General features: G+C 41.9%; 1 protein-coding gene across 15 annotated transcripts in view; it reads right to left on the reverse strand.

The window, feature by feature from the left end:
- The window catches only part of hsf1 (heat shock transcription factor 1), a 107,661-nt gene that overhangs the window by 29,230 nt on the left and 58,965 nt on the right, over positions 1-19,466 (reverse strand). For 6 of the 15 annotated variants that reach the window (XM_048617250.1, XM_048617219.1, XM_048617278.1 and 3 more), the window contains exons 6-9: positions 19,005-19,066; positions 17,450-17,546; positions 9,444-9,577; positions 7,226-7,429 (exon numbers count right to left, since the gene is read on the reverse strand). In XM_048617250.1, the coding sequence (XP_048473207.1) occupies positions 7,226-7,429; positions 9,444-9,577; positions 17,450-17,546; positions 19,005-19,066 (497 nt within the window). The remainder of the gene's footprint in view (positions 1-7,225; positions 7,430-9,443; positions 9,578-17,449; positions 17,547-19,004; positions 19,067-19,466) is intronic. The other 9 variants (XM_048617242.1, XM_048617287.1, XM_048617237.1 and 6 more) reach the window with 3 other exon arrangements.

Consider the following 19,466-nt stretch of genomic DNA (forward strand, 5'->3'; position numbering starts at 1 on the left):
ACAACAAGGTGCAGGGCTGGATGAACACAGCAGGCCAAGCAGCATCATAGGAGCAGAAAGGCTGACGTTTCGGACTCCCCCTCCAGGAATCCTTGTGCTTGTCTTTGTCTTGCTTGCCTTAGTACTGTAACTTTGTCTCAGTCAAATTGACGTCCTATGTTGGAGTGCACTCAAACAAGGGAGAGTTGGTTATGCCATTTTGCTGCGAGTTGAACACCAATGAGATACAAAAGAACAAAGAACAAAGAAAATTACAGCACAGGAACAGGCCCTTTGGCCCTCCAAGCCTGCGCCGATCCAGATCCTCCATCTAAACCTGTCGCCTATTTTCCAAGGGTCTGCATCCCTCTGCTCCCTGCCCATTCATGTATCTGTCTAGATACATCTTAAATGGTGCTATCGTGCCTGCCTCTCCAACTCTGCTGGCAACATGTTCCAGGCACCTACCACCCTCTGCGTAAAGAACTTTCCACGCATATCTCCCTTAAAACTTCTCCCCTCACCTTGAAATCGTGACCCCTAGTAATCGAGTCCCCCACTCTGTGGAGGAAAAAGCTTCTTGCTTTCCACCCTGTCTATACCTCTCATGATTTTGTAGACCTCAATCAGGTCCCCCCTCAAGCTCTGTCTTTCTAAATGTAAATAATCCTAATCTACTCAACCTCTCTTCATAGCTAGCGCCCTCCATACCAGGCAACATCCTGCTGAACCTCCTCTGCACCCTCTCCAAAGCATCCACATCCTTTTGGTAATGTGGCGAACCAGAACTGTACACAGTATTCCAAATGTGGTCGAACCAAAGTCCTATACAACTGCAACATGACCTGCCAACTCTTGTACTCAATACCCTGTCCGATGAATGAAAGCATGCTGTATGCCTTCTTGACCAATCTATCCACCTGGGTTGCCACCTTCAGGGTACAATGGACCTGAACACCCAGATCTCTCTGTGCATCAATTTTCCCCAGGGCTTTTCCATTTACCACATAGCTCGCTCTTGAATTGGATCTTCCAAAATGCATCACCTCACATTTGCCTGGATTGAACTCCATCTGCCATTTCTCCGCCCAACTCTCCAATCTACCTATATTGTGCTGCATTCTCCGACAGTCCCCTTCACTATCTGCTACTCCACCAATCTTAGTGTCATCTGCAAACTTGCTAATCAGACCATCTATACCTTCCTCCAGATCATTTATGTATATCACAAACAACAGTGGTCCCACCACGGATCCCTGTGGAACACCATTGGTCACAGTTCTCCATTTTGAGAAACTCCCTTCCACTACAACTCTGTCTCTTGTTGCCCAGCCAGTTCTCTATCCATCCAGCTAGTACAACCTGGACCGCATGTGACTTCACTTTCTCCATCAGCCTACCTTGGGGAACCTTATCAAACACCTTACTGAAATCCATGTATATGACATCTACAGCCCTTCCCTCATCTATCAACTTTGTCACTTCCTCAAAGAATTCTATCAAGTTGGTAAGACATGAACTTCCCTGCACAAAACCATGCTGCCTATCACTGATAAGCCCATTTTCTTCCAAATGTAAATAGATCCTATCCCTCAGTATCTTCTCCAGCAGCTTCCCCACCACTGACGTCAAGCTCACCGGTCTATGATTACCTGGATTATCCTTGCTACCCTTCTTAAACAAGGGGACAACATTAGCAGTTCTCCAGTCCTCCGGGACCTCACCCACACTCAAGGATGCTGCAAAGATATCTGTTAAGGCCCTAGCTATTTCCTCTCTCGCCTCCCTCAGTAACCTGGGATGGATCCCATCTGGACCTGGGGACTTGTCCACCCTTATGCCTTTTAGAATACCCAACACTTCCCCCACCTCTTTATGCTGACTTGACGTAGAGTAATCAAACATCTATCCCTAACCTCAACATCCGTCATGTCCTTCTCCTCAGTGAATACCAACGCAAAGTACTCATTAAGAATCTCACTCATTTTCTCTGACTCCTCGAATAACTTCCCTCCTTTGTCCTTGAGTGGGCCAACCCTTTCTCTAGTTACCCTCTTGCTCCTTATGTATGAATAAAAGGCTTTGGGATTTTCCTTAACCCTGTTTGCTAAAGAGATGGTAAGGCACTTGCCATGCTTGCCTTCATTGGGCAGTGCATTGCGTATTGGAGTTGGGACATCATGTTGCAGCTGTACAAGACACGGGTGAGGGTACTTTTGGAATACTGCATGCAATTTTGGTCTCCCCTGCTAACAGAAAAAGTGTTAAACTTGAAAGGGTTCAGAAAAGATTTACAAAGATGTTGCCAGGATTGGAGGGCGAGTTATAGAGAGAGGCTGAATGGGCTGCAGCTTTATTCTCGGACCGTCGGAGGCCGAAGGGAGAGGTTTATAAAATCACAAGAGACATGGGTAGGGTGGATGGCTAAGGCCTTTTTTCCAGGGTAGGGGAGGCCAAAACCAGAAGGCATAGGGTTTAAGGAGAGATGGGAAAGATTCAAGAGACCCAAGGAGCAACTTTTTCGTGCAGACGGTGTGCATGTATCGAACGAGTTGCCAGAGGTGGGGGAGGCAGGTACAGTTACAACATTTAAAAGGCACCTGGATGGGTACATAGTTAGGAAGAGTATAGAAGAATATGGACCAAATGGGATTAGATCAGTTTAGAATATCTGGTTGGCACAGACGAAGGGTATGTTTCCAGGATGCATTTCTCTGACTGTATGGTGTTGATTCCCCAAATTTTTCTAGATTTAGGAAAGGTTCCAACAACCAAGGAATAAACATTTTCAAGAAGGGAGGGAGACAGCAAATAGGAAACTAAAAGGCCAGCTGGCTTGGGATATGTTGTGTTGAAAATGTGCTTTGAGGCTAGGTAAGTGAACTTGATTCGACCCAGCCAGCCAGAAGCTCCTGCCTGATTATGGTCAACCTATATGATACAATGGTTCAGCCTCAACTGGGCATCTGCATCCCTATTTGGGCATCACACTTTAGGAACAGTCCATGTTCGTGTGTAGCAAGACCTGGAACACAGTCAGGCTTCAGGTAATACTGTGGGCTCAAGTACAACTTTGTGGTAAATTCTAAGGAAACAGAGTAAAGTGGATGCTTTTTGATGATCGCACAAAGTTAAGCACCATTTGCAACTCCACAGATCCTGAAACAATCCATATCCAATGCAACAAGACCTGGACAAATCTATGCTTGAACTGAAAAGTGACGAATAATATTCACACTACACAAGTGCCAGGCAAAAACCATCACCAATAAGAGACAATCTAACCAATGTCCATTGACATTCAATGGTGTTACCATCACTGAATCCCCCACAATCAACATCCAGGGGGTTACCATTAACCAGAAACTCAACTGGAAGCCTGTCTGCCATGTACAAGGCGCAAGTCAAGACAGTGTGATGGAATACTCCCATTTGCTTAGATGAGTCTAGTTCCAACAACATTCAAGAAGCCTGACACCATCCAGGTCAAATCAGCCCATTTTTGTTTTAAAAAGGTTTTGTTCATCAATGTGAGCACCACTGGCTAGGCTGCCATTTATTGCCCCTACATGATTGCCCAGAGGATAGTTAAGATGTCAACCACATTGCTGTGGGTCTGGAGTCACATGTAGGCCAGAGCAGGTAAGGATGACAGGTTTCTTTCCCTAAAGGACATTAGTGAACCAAATGCATTTTTTCTGATAATGAAATGGTTTCATGATGATCATTCCACTCTAAATGCCAAATTTTTATTAAAATCAAATCCCATTTGCCAGGGCAGGATTTGAACCAAGTCCCCAGAACATTACCTGGATCTTCAGATTAATAGTCTAGCAATAATACCATTAGGTCATCAGCTTGCCACCACATTCATAAACATCGACTCCCTCTACCACCAATGCTCAGTAACAGTAGTGTATAGCATCTACAAAATACACCACAGAAATTCACTCAGGCTCCTTAGACAACATCTCTGAAACCCATGACCACTTCCATCTACAAGGACAAGGGCAGTAGATACATGGGAACACCATCACCTGCAAGGTCCCCTCCAAGTGACTCACCATCCTGACATGGAAGTATGTCGCTGTTCACTCCGTGTCATTGGGTCAAATTCTAGAATTCCCTCCCTAATCGCATTGTGAGTTCACCTGCAGCACATGGACTGCAGTGATTCAAAGCAGCAGCAGCACCCACATCCCACAAGTTTATTTTTAAGCACAATATAAATGTAAAATCAAATAAATATAATGATTTATTTTGTCCTCTACTCACAAAGTCTGATTTGCAATTTACTAGCTATATACAGTCCAAACTGGTATCTGTGAGGCAATGTGATTACCTTCAATGGACTCACACGTAAGCTTTCACCTTAGAAGTGAACTGAACTGAATTAGCTTTATTGTCACCTGTACTCAAATGAGTACCGTGGAAAGTTTATAAGTCACCACTTACAGCACCAACTTAGGTACAAAAGGTACCTAGGTACAGCTTCTTCAGTTACAAATTAGTTACAGGATAATAGGAGCAGGAATGTTTCTGTTTACAGGGTTTTAAAAAAAACCGCCTCACATGTAATAGAAGATTAGTTCACTGTAAACAGCACAGAGTTTGTTGAGTAAGAATTTAAATGAGTGACGATGAAGGGCTCTTGATCAAATCCAGTTGAGATATTAACAAGAACTTTCAGTACATTGGAGAAGTCCACGACTTCTCTCTAATGCTTTCTGGTGGATTGCAGTAGTCATTGCAGCAAGAAGAAGCACTCAGTTCTTTAGGTCCTACTGCAGTTACTGAAAGATGTTGTCAGATAAAGATTCCACTCATCTTGCTAATGCGGCAGCACCAGTGACATGCTCTGGGTTGCTGTAATAAGTTTTTTGTTCTTAAAGTCTTTGACTAAAGAGTTGGCAGCTAAAATCATCTCCTCTTTTATAACATCATCATTTGTGAACGATCTGTGTTTTGTCAGAAGTTTGCAAAAACAAATGATGCTTCAACACAGGCCTTAGCTTTACTGGAGGTTTAGAGAAAAATGACTGTTGAACTTTCAAAACAAGCCTTCAGTTCGTTAGCTTTCTTGATCTGAAGCATGCCATTCAAGGGAAAACTATCCTTGATTTAGTGTGTAGTGTGGTGTCAGTCAAAATTCCACTTTTTACTTACCAATATACTTTAGTGACATGCAAGGAAAACACTTCTACAGTTGTAGACAGTAATTCATTTTCTCATTCTGTACAGAATTTATACACTTTTGGCTTCTTTTTAGACGATCCTAGTTCATTAAGACATTAAGGGACTTGACAGGATAGATGTGGAAAAGTTGTTTCTCCTTGTGGGAGAGTCTAGGACCAGAGGGGCATCATCTCAGTGTGAGGGGCTGCACATTTAAGATGGAGAAGAGGTTGGGTTTCTTCTCTCAGAAGGTAGTGAATCTAGGGAATTCTTTACTATGGGGGGCTGTCAAGACTAGATAGTTAAGTATATTCAAGGCTGAGACAGACAAATTTTTAATGATGAGTTATGGGGGAAAAAGGAAGGAAAGTAAAGTTGAGCAAATATCAGATCAGCCATGATCTCACTGAAAGGTAGAGCACATTCAATGGACCGAATGGTCTACTTCTTTTCCCATATATTACGGTCTTAGCACATCAATACATACTACAAGATGAAGTGATAATGTCACTCAATGCTGGTTATGCTGCAGGTAGGTCTCTAGATCCATGCCTCTGGACGATCCAGAGTGGTCCTGGCTGTAGATGTACAGGAGGTCATTTCTGTGGTTGAGATTTGTTTCTTGGATACTGGATTTAGAGAGTGTGGCAGCAATCGCAAAAAGTTTTGTCTTGCACCAAACTATTAGATAAGCAGGTAATGGAGAAGAACTCCAGTTCTACAGGGCAGAGGAGCGGGACTAGTGGAGCTGCACTTGCAGAGAGTCCACATGGACATGATGGGCTTAACATCCCATGTTTCTGGAATATACTGGCTTCATACATCACTTCCTGGTTTATTTCTTATTCATTTGTGTGCATTGCAGCAACAAAACTTACCCTCCCCAAGAAAGATAGCCCATTTGGACCAAACTGAAACACAATGCAACACGCTGGCAGAGCTTGTTAAGTGCATGCAGTTTTGTCTAGCAACATGGCTTCCAGTAGCGGAAGCCATACAGCAGTAGGACAATCATTATGTGTTTGGCCAAGACTGTGGGCTGGCAGCGAGATCAACTCGAAGACACATGATGAGGGAACCATGGTTGTGAGATCACCTGTCAAGAGAATCTACACTTGATCAGTTGATTGTGATCTATGAGAACACAGGGCTAACATGTGCCATGCAAGTGCGAAGTAATTAACATCTCAAACAAGAGAACCTAACCATTTCTGTTGAAACTCATCAGGCTAGCCATAACTGAAACCCACATTACTAATGCTTGGGGGTTATCATTGGCCAGAAACTGAACTAGGCTAGCCACACAATTGCTAAGAACAGGTACAGGTGGGGAATTCTATGGCAAGCAACCCATTTCATAACTCTCTAAAGTCTGTCCATCATCTATGATGAACAAATCAGGAACATGATGGAATATATTCCATTTGTCTGTACGAGTACGAGTACAACTCCTACAATAGTTCTAAATGCACTATAGCTTCAGGGTAAAAACAACCCATTTGATTGGCACTCCATTCACAACCAGTGTGAACCATTTACAGATGGAGCGTAGCAACTCGCCAAGCTTCCAAACCCTTGACCCTCTACCTTTCTGTCTTGGAGCTACATCACCATTCTCTCACTGTTGCAGGATTACAAAATCTTGGAACTCACTTCCAAACAGTAACTTGCATGTACCTACACCACAGGATTACAGTCCCTTTGGCCCATCAAATACACACCAACCCTTCGAAGAGCATCTCACCCACACCCACCCTCCTACCTTACCCCTGTAACCCTGCATCTTCCATGGCTAATCCACCTAATTTACACACCTCTTGACACAATGGGTAATTTATCATAGCCAATCCACTTAACCTGCACATGGATTGTAATTGAAGGCCATGAATTACTATCACCTTCTCACATGCATTTAGCCATGGGCAACAAATTTGGCCCAGCCAGTGACCCCGGATTTCATGAAAGAGTTAAAAAGCTATCGATTGGATATCAGTCAGGGAGGGGAACTAACCCACCATCACCTAGTGATAAAATGTTAATCTCTGGCTTGTTGCCCATATTCTGTGCTTACTTGTCAAGACAGGCCACGCTGAGGCACCGGTCCTCGGGCGGTGGTTGTGCGGCATTTGTGTCATTGTCCTCCAGAATAGAATCAATAAAGGTTGATGGTGAGAGGGGTTCCTCAGTGCCAGTGACAACAGGACTGACCTCCTCAACCTCTGGGTTAGTTGTAGGACTTGGAGGCTCTTCTTTAATATGAACCATTGGGCTGGTTCTGGAAAAGTTAAAAAAAAAAAGGAGAGACCTTTTAAATAAAAAATGGGACAATGTCCAATTGGAGATTTGGCTGCCTTGCTTAATCACATTCCCTTTTGAAATGGCAGGGCAAGTTCAAAAAGAGTTAAAAAGCATATGGGACACTTTGTTTTCTAAACGAAGGCACAGAATAAGAAAGCAAGGAAGTAGTCATTTGGTTGTTAAGAATTTGAATATTCCCAAAAAGAATACATTATCTCAAAGCCTCTGGTCTTGCAGCAATTTTGGACAACTTGCAACAATACCAATTCATGGGGAAAACCAACATTTATACTGCATAAGAGAAGAGCGCTGATTAGTTGGCAGGTGAATACCGATCGAGGTATTGCAACCAATCAGCACTCTCCCTCATGCAGTATAAATGCCGGCTTGATTTGAATTATTACTGTCACATGTACTGAGAGACAGTGAAAAGTATTATTTTGTGTGCTATCCAGGCAAATTGTATCTTACACAAGTGCATCAGAGTAATGGAACAGAATGCAAAACATTATTACATCTACAGAGAAGGTGCAGAGAAAGATCAATTCTAATGTACAAGAGGTCCATTCATAAGTCTGACAACAGCAGGGAACAAGTTGTTCTTAAATCTGTTTGTACATGTTTTCAAACTTTTGTATCTTCTGCCTGATGGAAGAGGATGGAAGATGGTGAAAGAGTGTATAACTGGGGTGGGAGGGGTCTTTGATTATGTTGGCTGCTTTCCAAAGGCAGCAGGAAGTATAGACAGAGTCATGAACTGGTATTCTTGCAAACTGTCCTGACAAGTGCTCAGTGTAAAGCTTCAACAAAATGTATTTTCATCAATACTATAGCAAGGAAGGGAAGCTAACTGCTTATAAATCATGAATCCACCAGAGGCCTAAATAATATCTTCTGTAAATTCTGGCCTAGCCAATGATGCTCATATCCCATGAATGAAATAAGAAAACAAAATTCTGGGCATCAGAGTTCAGGAAGGATGGATGTTAAGGATGCAAATATTTACTATAATTATACCAGGAATGAAAGACGGCAGTTGCATAGATACTCAGGAAAAATATTGAACATTGGAATATTAAAAAAGTCATGAAGGGTATCGGAAATAATTTACACTGGGGATAATTATCAGTGACAGCAGAGTCATAACCAGAGGTCTAGCTTTATGGTTACAAACAGAAGAACAAGACGAGAATTTTCTTTTCAGCAAGGAATTAGGATCAATTCACTGCCTGAAAAGGGTGATTCTTAATACCGTTCAAGATGAGAATTGTTAAAAAAAACTCCAATGGGAAACATTAGTTAACTTGACAGCTTAAAGAGCTGACATCGGCATAAGGGTTGAATGAGGAGGTGGTGGTGCAACGTGGTCATGTTACTGGTGCAGTAACTGGGCTCTGGGACATGGGTTTGAAATCCACCAAGGAAAATGGTGAAATTTGAATTCAATAAAGGTCTGAAATTAAAAGTTTGTCTCATGGTGACCACGTAAGTATTGTTGATTTTTGCAAGACCCTATGATTGTGCTTTAGGGAAGAAAATCTGGCATTTTACTTAGTCTGGCCTTTGTGCAATTTCAGACCCACAGCAATGTGGTTGATTCTTAACTGCCCTCTGAAAGCCACTCAGCTCAAGGGCAATGAGGAATAGGTTACAAATGCTGGTCTTGCTAGTGACATCCATATCCAATGAAAGAATTAAAAAGGCATGGAAAGGTGCCTACGATTCTTGTAGTAAAACCAAAAAGAAAAAAGAAGTTTTCAGCAGTCTCATGTGCAAATTTGAGGGACTTCATTGTTTGCACGAGTTATCTGGCTTGCCATCTACAAGTAGTTCTTTCAACATTAATCCACTGGTTGAGAAGACTGAAACAAGATATTAAGTATATGTATTTTGAAGTAGAGTTACATCACAATGGATTTAAATGATTTTGAAAGGCTTATATAGTGTTTATGTTAAATGAGCAATGGTTGATGCCATTGGTACAAACTCACCTTTCCACGTTGAGCGATGGGGAGAGCGAAGGACTGCATTGTGCCAAGTCTGTGATATCTGAAATTATAGGGCCAGAGGCCGTAGAGTTGTCAGATGAATAGCAGTTATTTCCTGGAAAATTTGTGGTAGTCTGCTGAAAAGAGAAGCATGGACAAAGATAAAATGCATGGTTGTTGATTAAAATGTCCAGGTGATTACAAGCTAGATAATTTTTCTCAGAGGCTATTTGGCAAATGCATCTAGTCTTGTACTGAGGGTATTGGCGTTGTTCAAGATTGAACCTGGGCTATGAAAGGAAAGCATATAAACTGAAAGCAAGAAATCAGCCAAAGCAAGGCAATTACAACCAAAATGAAGTGCTTGTGTACAGGGAGAGAGATTGGGACTGTCCTCCTTAGTTAGTGAGATTTGCAGATCATCCAGGCTCTCAGAGCTTGACAGGTCATTCAGTTCCTCAATACTCTATCATATCATGAACCTCAATCCATTTATTCACTGTTGCTCCATATTCAGCAATTTCTTTACAAACAAAATAACCTACACATCTCAGTCATGAGAATTGCAAATGGATCTAAAAACATAAACATTGCTTTTTCCTGGGAGGAGTGAGGTGGCAATTTCCACTACTTTTCCTATAAAAGCCATCTCTGCTCCCACTCTGAAATGGCCAAGCACTAATATTAAATTATATTCCCTTGTTCTGACCACCTCAAAGAAGAAACAGTTTGATGTCTTTTTCTTAAAACTGTCCATTATAATCCCAACTTCCTGTGTCTTTTATGACCCTATACTCTCAATGATAAATACTGCTAGTCCTAAAAAGACCAATGCCCATTCCTGTACCACTCCTGAGCATGCTAACCTACATTGGCTCCCTGCCAAGCAATGATGTGAGCTTAAAATATTTATCCTCCTTTCAAATCCCACTATAGCCTCACCCTCCCTCTCTGGAAAAACCTCCAACACCAACCCCTACGCACCTTGCCTCAGCCCAAAAACAATTTTTTGAAATAACTCCTTTAACTCATCTTCCTTCATTAAGGTACTGTTTAAGATCTAAGTCTTATACCAAGCTTTTGGCTGTCTGACCCAATACCTCATGTGGCTTGGTATCAAAGTATGGATTGAAACGGTGTTTAGGATAATTTATAATGCTGAAGCCTCTACACAAGTACCTGCAAGTTTTACTCTCATTACAAGTCATTCAACCCCTGGCTTTCATATTGCTTTATGTTCTTTTTCTTTTAAACAGTTCTTTCAGTCTGCTTGATTTTTTTCCTGCCTTTGTAAGTCCTTCTTTTCAGCTTGATGCTGCTTCTCAACTGCCACTCACTAATATGAATTTGAAAAAAGAACCTTCATGGGATTTAGGCATTGTTGGTGAAGTTAGAAGTTATCGCTAATCCTCAATTGTCCTTGAGAAGGTGCAAGTAAGCAGCCTTCTTGAACTACTGCAGTCCATATGATGTAGGCACAGTCACTGTGCTGTTACGGAGGGAGTGTTAAGGGATATGGTAGCATAGTGGTAAAGTCACTGGACCAATAACCCAGAAACACAAGTTATCATTCTGGGGTCATGCATTCAAATCCCACCATGGCAGATGGTGAAGTTTGAATTCAATATAAAAAAAGGCTAGTCTAATGGCAAAGAGACAGTACGATTGGCCCACAACATAAAAAACCCATCTGGATCACTAATGTCATTTAGCTCTCTGACACTAGACCCACAGCAATTTGGTTGACTCTTAACTGCGCTCTGGGTAATTAGGGATGGGCAATAAATGCTGGCTAGCCAGAGATTTCTGCAACAAGTGAGTGAATAGAAAGAAAAGGTCCAGGATTCTCTTCCAACAAAACTGAAGGACTGGCAATTTCCTTCAAGTCAAGACGGTGTGTGGTTTGGAGGGATCTTAGGATGGTGGCATTTCCATGCCCCTGCTCCCCCAGGCAAGTTTCTACATTGCATCCTGTAGCTGGTACATACTGCTTCCACTGTGCATTATTGGTGAAGGGAGTGAATGTTGAAGGTAGTTGATGGGCTGCTAACCAAACAGGTTGCTTTTTCCTGGACTGTGTCAAGCTTATTGATTGTTGTTGGAGATGCACTCTTCCACACAAATGGAAAGTATTCTACCACACTGTCAAATTGTGATTCAATGGTAAACAAGCTTTGGGGAGACAGTAAAGTTATTTGGAGATAATCCCCAGCTTCTGACCTGCGATTGCACTTACTGTATTCATATGGTTGGTCAGTTCTAATCAATGGCACAGCCCAGGATGTTGATAGTTCGGGATTCATTGATGGTATACCATGGAATCTCAGGGTGCAATGGCTAGATTCTCTCTTGTTGGAGATGGTTATTTAGGCCACACAAGTGTCAGGCCATATGTTTGCCATTTTTCAGGATAGGCCCCTTGCTGCATTTGGGCATGAACTACTTGAGAGGAGTCATGAATGGCATTGAACACTGTGCAATCACTTGTGAACATACCCACTTCTGACCATTTGATGGAAAGATGGTCTTTGATGAAACACCTGAAGATGTCTAGGCCACCAAAATACATTAAAAAAATCAAAAGCAATAATAATGTACAGCTATAATTACGGGTAACCTCAATCTGCATATACATTGGTCAAATCAAATCAGCAATCATACTGCAGAGGAGAAATTCTTGGAGGAAGTTCAAGATGGTTTCCTGGATCGATATGTTGAGGAACCAATTAGAGAATAGGCCATCCTAGACTGAGTATTGTGTAATGAGCAAGGAATAATTGGCAGAATAATTGCCTATGCTGGAGAATCTGAGATAACAAGGTGTAGAACTGGATGAACACAGAAATTTCTGAAGAAGGGTCCAGACCCGAAACGTCAGCTTTCCTGCTCCTCTGATGCTGCTTGGCCTGCTGTGTTCATCCAGCTCTACACCTTGTTATCTCAGGAATAATTGGCAATCTAGTTGTGCAAGGCCCTTTGGGGAACAATGATCCTAATAGGGTCAATTCTCCATTAAGATAGAGAATTATTGTTGATTCTGAGACCAGGGTCCTGGATCTCAGCAGAGGAAACTACAATGAGACAAAAAACGAACTGGCTCTGATAAATTGAGGAATGTTATTTAAAAAGGATGACAGAGGATAGGAAATGGCAAACATTTCAAGAGTGCTTGGTGGAATTGCAGAAAATGTTCATTCCTATCTAGCTCAAAAATAAAATGGCAAAGGTAGCCTCACCATGGCTAACAAGGGAAATTAGGGATAGTACGAGATCCAATGAAGGGGCATACAAATTGGCCAAAATGAGCAGCAGATCTGACAATTGGGAGCAGTTTAGATTTCAGCAAATGGGAAAAATGGGATTGATTAAGTAAGGAAAATGGAGTTCAAGAGTAGGGAACATACAAATTGAGAAACGTTTACAATTTTTTTTCTTTACTCATTCACGGGATAAGGGTATCGCAGCATTTATTGCCTAACCCTACTTGCCCAGAGGGCAGTTCAGAGTCAACCACGTTGTTGTGGGTCTGGAGTCACATGTAGGCCAGACCAGGCAAGGACAGCAGTTTCCTTCCCTAAAGGACATTAGTGAACCAGATGGGTATTTCCAACAATCAAAAATGGATTCATAGTCACCACTTGACCCTTAATTCCAGATATTTATTGAAGTCAAATTCCATTATCTGCTGTGGTGGGATTTGAACCCGGGTCCCCAGAATGTTATCAGGATCTCTGGATTAACAGTCCAGCGATAATGCCACTAGGCCATTGCCTCCCCCGCCTGAGAAGAGAAAAAGGTTACAGAAGACAAATGTGCCCCTTACTGGGTGAATTAAATAGGGAACAAAAATCGCAGATCAATTAAATACGTATTTTGGTTCTGTCTTTACAAAGGAAGACAAATAACATCCCAAAAATCTTGGGGAACGCAGGGCCAAGTGAGACAGAAGTGAAGAAAATCAGGATTAGCAGAGAAATTAAGTTGAAGAAGTTGATGGGATTGAATGCTGAAATATCCCAGGCCCAGTTAATCCACATCCCAGAGTACTTAAGGAAGTGGCCCTAGAAATAGTGGATGCATTTGGTGGTCATCTTTCAAGATTCCATACACTCTTAACAGTTCTTGTGGATTGGAGTGTAACTAATGTGACCCCACTATTTTAAAAAAACAAAAGGAGGTAGAAAGACAACAGAATTATAGCCCTGGTTAGCATTATATCATTAGTAGGGAAAATGCTAGAGTCTGCTATAGAAGATTTAATAACAGAGCACTTGTAAAATGGTGACAGGATTGGGCAGAGTCAGCATGGATTTACACAAAGGAAATCATGTTTGACAAATTGAAGATATAACTTGAGTTGATCAGGGGAAACTAGTGGACGTGGTTTACTTGGATTTTCAGGAGGCAGTCAATAAACTGCCACATACGAGATTAGCATTTTAAAATCAAAGCACGTGTGATTGGGGGTAGTGTACTAACATGGATTGAGAATTAGCTGGTAGACAGAAAACAGTAGAGTACTGCAGGGATCATTCCTTGCACCCTAGTGATTCACAATATATATTCATGATTTAGGTGAGGGAACCAAATATAACATCTGCAAATTTGCAGACAACACAAACCTAAGGGGAGGATGTGGGGAGGATGCAGAGATGCTTCAGCATGATTTGGATAAGTTGACTAGTGTTGGCATAATGTAGATAAATCAACTGCCATTTTCTGATTCCCTGTTAATACGTTTTCAGTCTTGTTCTTGAAGGGAGCTATGTTTGCTTTGGCCTGCCTTTTCATTTCCATAAAGTGAAAGCATCTCATACTGTCCAGTTTATATTACTTGCCATTTTTCCTCAGTTTATTTTTGTTAACTTTTAAAACTTTCTCAATCCTTTGGTGTTGGTGGAGGGTTGCTTTTCAGTCTGGAAGTCTGTGACCAGCAATGCATGGAAGGGATCAGTGCTGGGTCTACTGTCGTTTATATAAACGAGTTAGATGAGAATTTAGGAAGCATAGTTACTAAGTTCGCAGATGACACCAAAATTGATGGTATAGTCGACAGTGAAGGTTATCTAAGATTACAAGGAGATCTTTATCAATTGGGTCAATGGGCTGAGGAATGGCAGATGGAGTTTAATTTGGATAAATGTGAGGTTATAGCATTTTAGCAAAACAAACAAGGGCAGGACTTATACAATTAATGGTGGGCCCTTGGGAGCATTGTCGAACAGAGAGACCTAAGGGGTTCAGGTACATAATTCTCGGAAATTTGCATCACAGGTAAACAGGGTGGTAATGATGTTTGGCATGCTTGCCTTCAGTGCCTCAGACCTTGGAGTAAAGGAGTTGGGACATATGTTGAGGGTGCACAGAACGTTGGTGAGGCCACTTTTGGAGTGCTATATACAGTTCTGGTTGCCCTGCTATAGGAAGAATATTATTAAAGAGAAGAAGGTTCAGAAGAGATTTACCCAGATGTTGCCGGGACTAGACAGTCTGAGTCATAAGGAAAGGCTGGGACTTTTTTACCCTGGAGCAAAGGAGGTTGAGAGGTGACCGGATAGAAGTTTATAAAATTAGGAGGGGAGTGCAGAAGGTAAATAATAAAAGCCTTTTTCCTACGGTGGGTGAGTTTAAAACTGGGGTCATATTATTAAAGTCAGAAGAAAAAAAATTAAAAGGGGCCTGAGGGGCAACTTTTTCACAGAGGTTGGTTTATATATGGAATGATCTGCTAGAGGAAGTAGTAGATGCAGGTAAAGTTACAACATTTAAAAAACATTTGGATAGGTACATGAATAGGAAGGTTTACAGAACAACTGCACAAAGGCAAGCAAGTCGGACTAGTTTAATTTGGGAAACTTGGAGTTGGACCGAAGGGTCTGTTTTGATGCTGTATGACTGTGACCAAATAGGAGGTTATCTACTTTGGAAGCAAAAACAGCGCGGAAGATTATCTGAATGGTAATAGATTGGGAAAAGGGTAGGTGCAATGAGACCTGGGTCCTTGTACACCAGTCAGTGAAAGTATGCATGCAGGTGCAGCAAGTGGTATGTTGCCCTGCATCATGAGGAGAATGAGTGTACAGGAGCAGGGACGTCTTGCCAACTCTATGGGTGACTCAGTGGTTAGCACTGCTGCCTCACAGTGCCAGGGACCCAGGTTCGATTCCACCCTTAGGTGACTGTGTGGAGTTTGCACGTTCTCCCCGTGTCTGTGTGGGTTTCCTCCCACAGTCCAAAGCTGTGCAGGCTAGGTGAATTGGCCATGCTAAATTACCCTGTAATGTTCAGGGATGTGGAGATTAGGTGGGTTATAGGGGTTTGGGTCTGGGTGGGATGCTCAGAGGGTCAGCATGGACATGTTGGGCGAAAGGGCCCGTTTCCATACTGTAGGGACTCTTAAAGTTTCAAAAATTGTGCAGGAACTTGGTAAGGCCACACCTGGAATAGTGTGTTCAGTTTTGGTTTCTTTATCGGATGAAGAATGTTCTGGTTTTGGAGGGAGTACAATGAAGATTTAGCAGATTGACTCCTGGCATAGCAGGATGTATGAAGAAAGACTTGGTCAGTTAGGACTACATTGAAGTTCGAGGATGTGAGTGAGTGAGTGAGCACGTGAGTGCGAGTGTATTCAGAGAACCTGCATAACTCTAATAAGACTGGACAGGGTAAATGCAGGAAGGATACTTCTCATGACTGTGGAATAGAGAACTAGGGATCACAGCTTAAGGATATGGGGTATACCATTTAGGACTGAGATGAGGAGAAATTTCTTCACCCAACAAGTAGTGAGCCAGTGGTGTTCTCTGACACGGAAGGCTGTTGAAGCCAAAACGTTGAATGTTTTCAAGGGGTCAGAAACAGTTCTTTGGTCTAAAGAAATCAAATGGTATGGTGAGGAAGTGGGAACAGAGTTAGATGATTAGCCACGATCATACTACATGGCAGAGCAGGCTCGAAAGTCCAAATGGCCTATTCTTATTTTCTACATTTCTAATTTTTGTGGTATATCAGCAATCTTCTTGCTGTTTTCTGTTGTCTATTCCAAATGCAGATCAGTATGGTTTGCAACAGTCATCCCATTGAAATTTGCGTGACTGAAATTCATTTATGGCTTGCTATTCCCTGTAAAACCTGTGTGGAGTAGTGGGATACAAACAGGAGGAGAACTTCATTGCAGCAAACGTTCAGAGACGAAAATGAAGAATGTTTATGATTGGTTCAGTGAGCATTACGAAGGGAAACAGGTAGTCACATGCAGTGACAAAAGGAGCAGTGAAATTAGTCAAAGATCTCCCATTGTAGATTGTTGGAAAGTTGTCTAATCCTTCTCACAAAGGACACAGGAAACAAGACATTGAATAGCAAACAATTGTATATGTACTGCATAAAAGGGCAAAAAAACAACAGCTTCAATCCTAAGCTTTTCCTTCAGTCAATCTCCCCTTTCACCCGCCATCCTTTCAAACTATCCATAAACTTCACTAATCACATTCTGCAGTTGTCAGAGCCCAGACTGTTGGCCATACTCAGTATTCAACATGGAATATTGAGGCACATTCAGTAACTTGTAGAAGGAACATCTCAGTAAATAGCACCCAGCAACTGTGGTTACAAATCACAAATAAAAACAGAAAGTGCTGCAAAACTCAGGTCTGGCAGCTCCTGTTGAGTGAGACCAAGTCGATATTGACACTTTTAAAAAAAAAAAAAAAAAGTGTGGATAGTTCCAACACAACTTGCTTTTATTTCAGATTTCCAGCTTTCTCAGTGTTTTTTTTTATTTTAGTGTTACAAGTCCCAACTTGCTTTTATTTCAGATTTCCAGCTTTCTCTGTTTTTTTTTATATTTTAGTGTTACAAGTCCCAGCCTTTAGATGGCACTCCAGGGAAAAGTTTCTGAAGTCCAACTAGGTAGACAGTGTAACATGGGTTTGCACCAATTAACCATGATCAAAAATACATAAAGCACTCATTATTGGCAGATTCTTGACTAGCATAACGGCACCTACCGTCAGTGCTGATGATTCTTGCAGAGGTTCCAAAGAGTATGGACGACTGTATTTTGGCATGGAATGCGCTGAACTGCTGTCATTTAACATGAGGGGACTGAAAGAGAGAAAAATAGTGGATTGAGACTGAAGGACATTGTGGACACACGTGCAGAGATTAACTTTACTGTGCACTCAGGTGAGCTAATCAAGGTCATGTCCACTTTTCACAGGTTTAGATGTACGTGTAAAGATCTTCTGGCTCTGTTTAAGGACAGAGTGCATTCTAGTTGCTTGAGGCAGGAATGGCCAAAGAAATAAAACTAACTAGTCATTCATTTGGTGACTGTTTTTGGCACAAAACAGCTGTGGTGTTCACTGAATTACAAAAATAATACATTATGAACTGCATGGCGACATAATATCGTGGCATACAAACTGAATTAGTATAAAATTAGAAGTTGAAAGGGTTTGAACTTGTGATTTTCTGAGAACAGGAGTAGAAATGTTAGTTCAAGTCTGTTTCATCATCCAATTAGATTGTAGCTCATGCACATGCACTTGTACCATGTTTATTTACAAATTTTCCTTCATCTTTCTTGATACCCCTGCCCAACAAACATTTATTCATCTTTACCTTGAAATCTCTAATTGGTACCTGTTAGGCCAGCCATAATAAGGTGTGTCCAAGCCCCAGCTGCTTTAACTCAATCCCACATTGGAGTGTAACTGGTAGCAAGGTACTCAGTGTGAGGGTCATTCTGCTCACTGACCTGGAGTCACATAACCTGACTATAAAATCTGTAGAGCTCTATGCAAATGATTAAAAGGAATTCACAGAAACCAAAAATTAGATCAAGCAGGAGACAATGACCATCACTAGGTCCAGAACATAGAGCCCTGTCAGAACATTGATCCCAGTACCAGAAAAGCTGAGATAGTAGGAACTGCCGTTGCTGGAGAATCTGCGATAACAAGGTATAGAGCTGGAAGAACACAGCAGGCCAAGCAGCATTTTCTGAAGAAGGGTCTAGACCCGAAACGTCAGCGTTCCTGCTCCTCTGATGCTGCTTGGCCTGCTGTGTTCATCCAGCTCTACACCTTGTTATACCAGAAAAGCTGAGACTGTTTTCCTTAGAAAGGAAGTCTTAATACAGATGCTTAACATTATGAAGCATTTTACTCAGGAGAAACTGTTTTCAGCTGATGAGTTGATCAATGGATGGGTTGGACGTAGCAAGTTGTAACAGGTGTAGCAAGGTTCTTATACCAAGATTCCTACTTTTCAATTAGGAAATAAATCCAAGTGCTTAGGTTGCATTAGTCTTCAGGTTTTAAGCTCCAACAGTTTCTAGCAGTGAACTTTCTGTGTAACCTTTGCGGAACAGTGAAATACTCAAGCCTCACATGGTCAAGACATCCACAAACTTGCTGTCCAAGTTTGGAGGTGAGTTTAAACGGTGTAACTGAGGCAAATGATACCACTCCCACTGAACCGAACAAATTAACTGATTACACACGAATATACAGCAATGAATCCCTTTCCATCACGGAGTATTGCTAATAATTAACTCACATTTTCCTCTTCACTCCAATGACTCTATTGGATTGCACAAGTGAAATCAGGAACTGAATCAGCTAAAAAAGGAGAAAAACAACAATTTATTATTATTCACTCAGAGCAAAGCTCACCTATGGAAAAACAGCCACTCTGCACAATTTAGGCACACCCCTTCTCAGCCCCACACGCAAAGAATCTGTAACTTAGTCACAGACCATCTCATCCCTCAGTTCCAGAGTCAGCAGAACTCCACACTACTCTCCAGCGACAGATCCACCAATGAGGCGTGTCAGGTGGGCCCAGTACAACCCCATATTCAGACCCATCGAGAGTCAACCCACACCGAATCACACTAACCCAGTGCTATTTTTCCACTCATTCACAATGCTTTGTCCAAAGCCAGCCTGCCCCTGTAGTTGAATCAGAGATGGTAGGAACTGCAGATGCTGGAGAATCCGAGACAACAAGGTGCAGGGC

The sequence above is a fragment of the Rhincodon typus genome, chromosome 2, assembly GCF_021869965.1.
Source record: "Rhincodon typus isolate 14 chromosome 2, sRhiTyp1.1, whole genome shotgun sequence".
NCBI lineage: Eukaryota > Metazoa > Chordata > Chondrichthyes > Orectolobiformes > Rhincodontidae > Rhincodon > Rhincodon typus.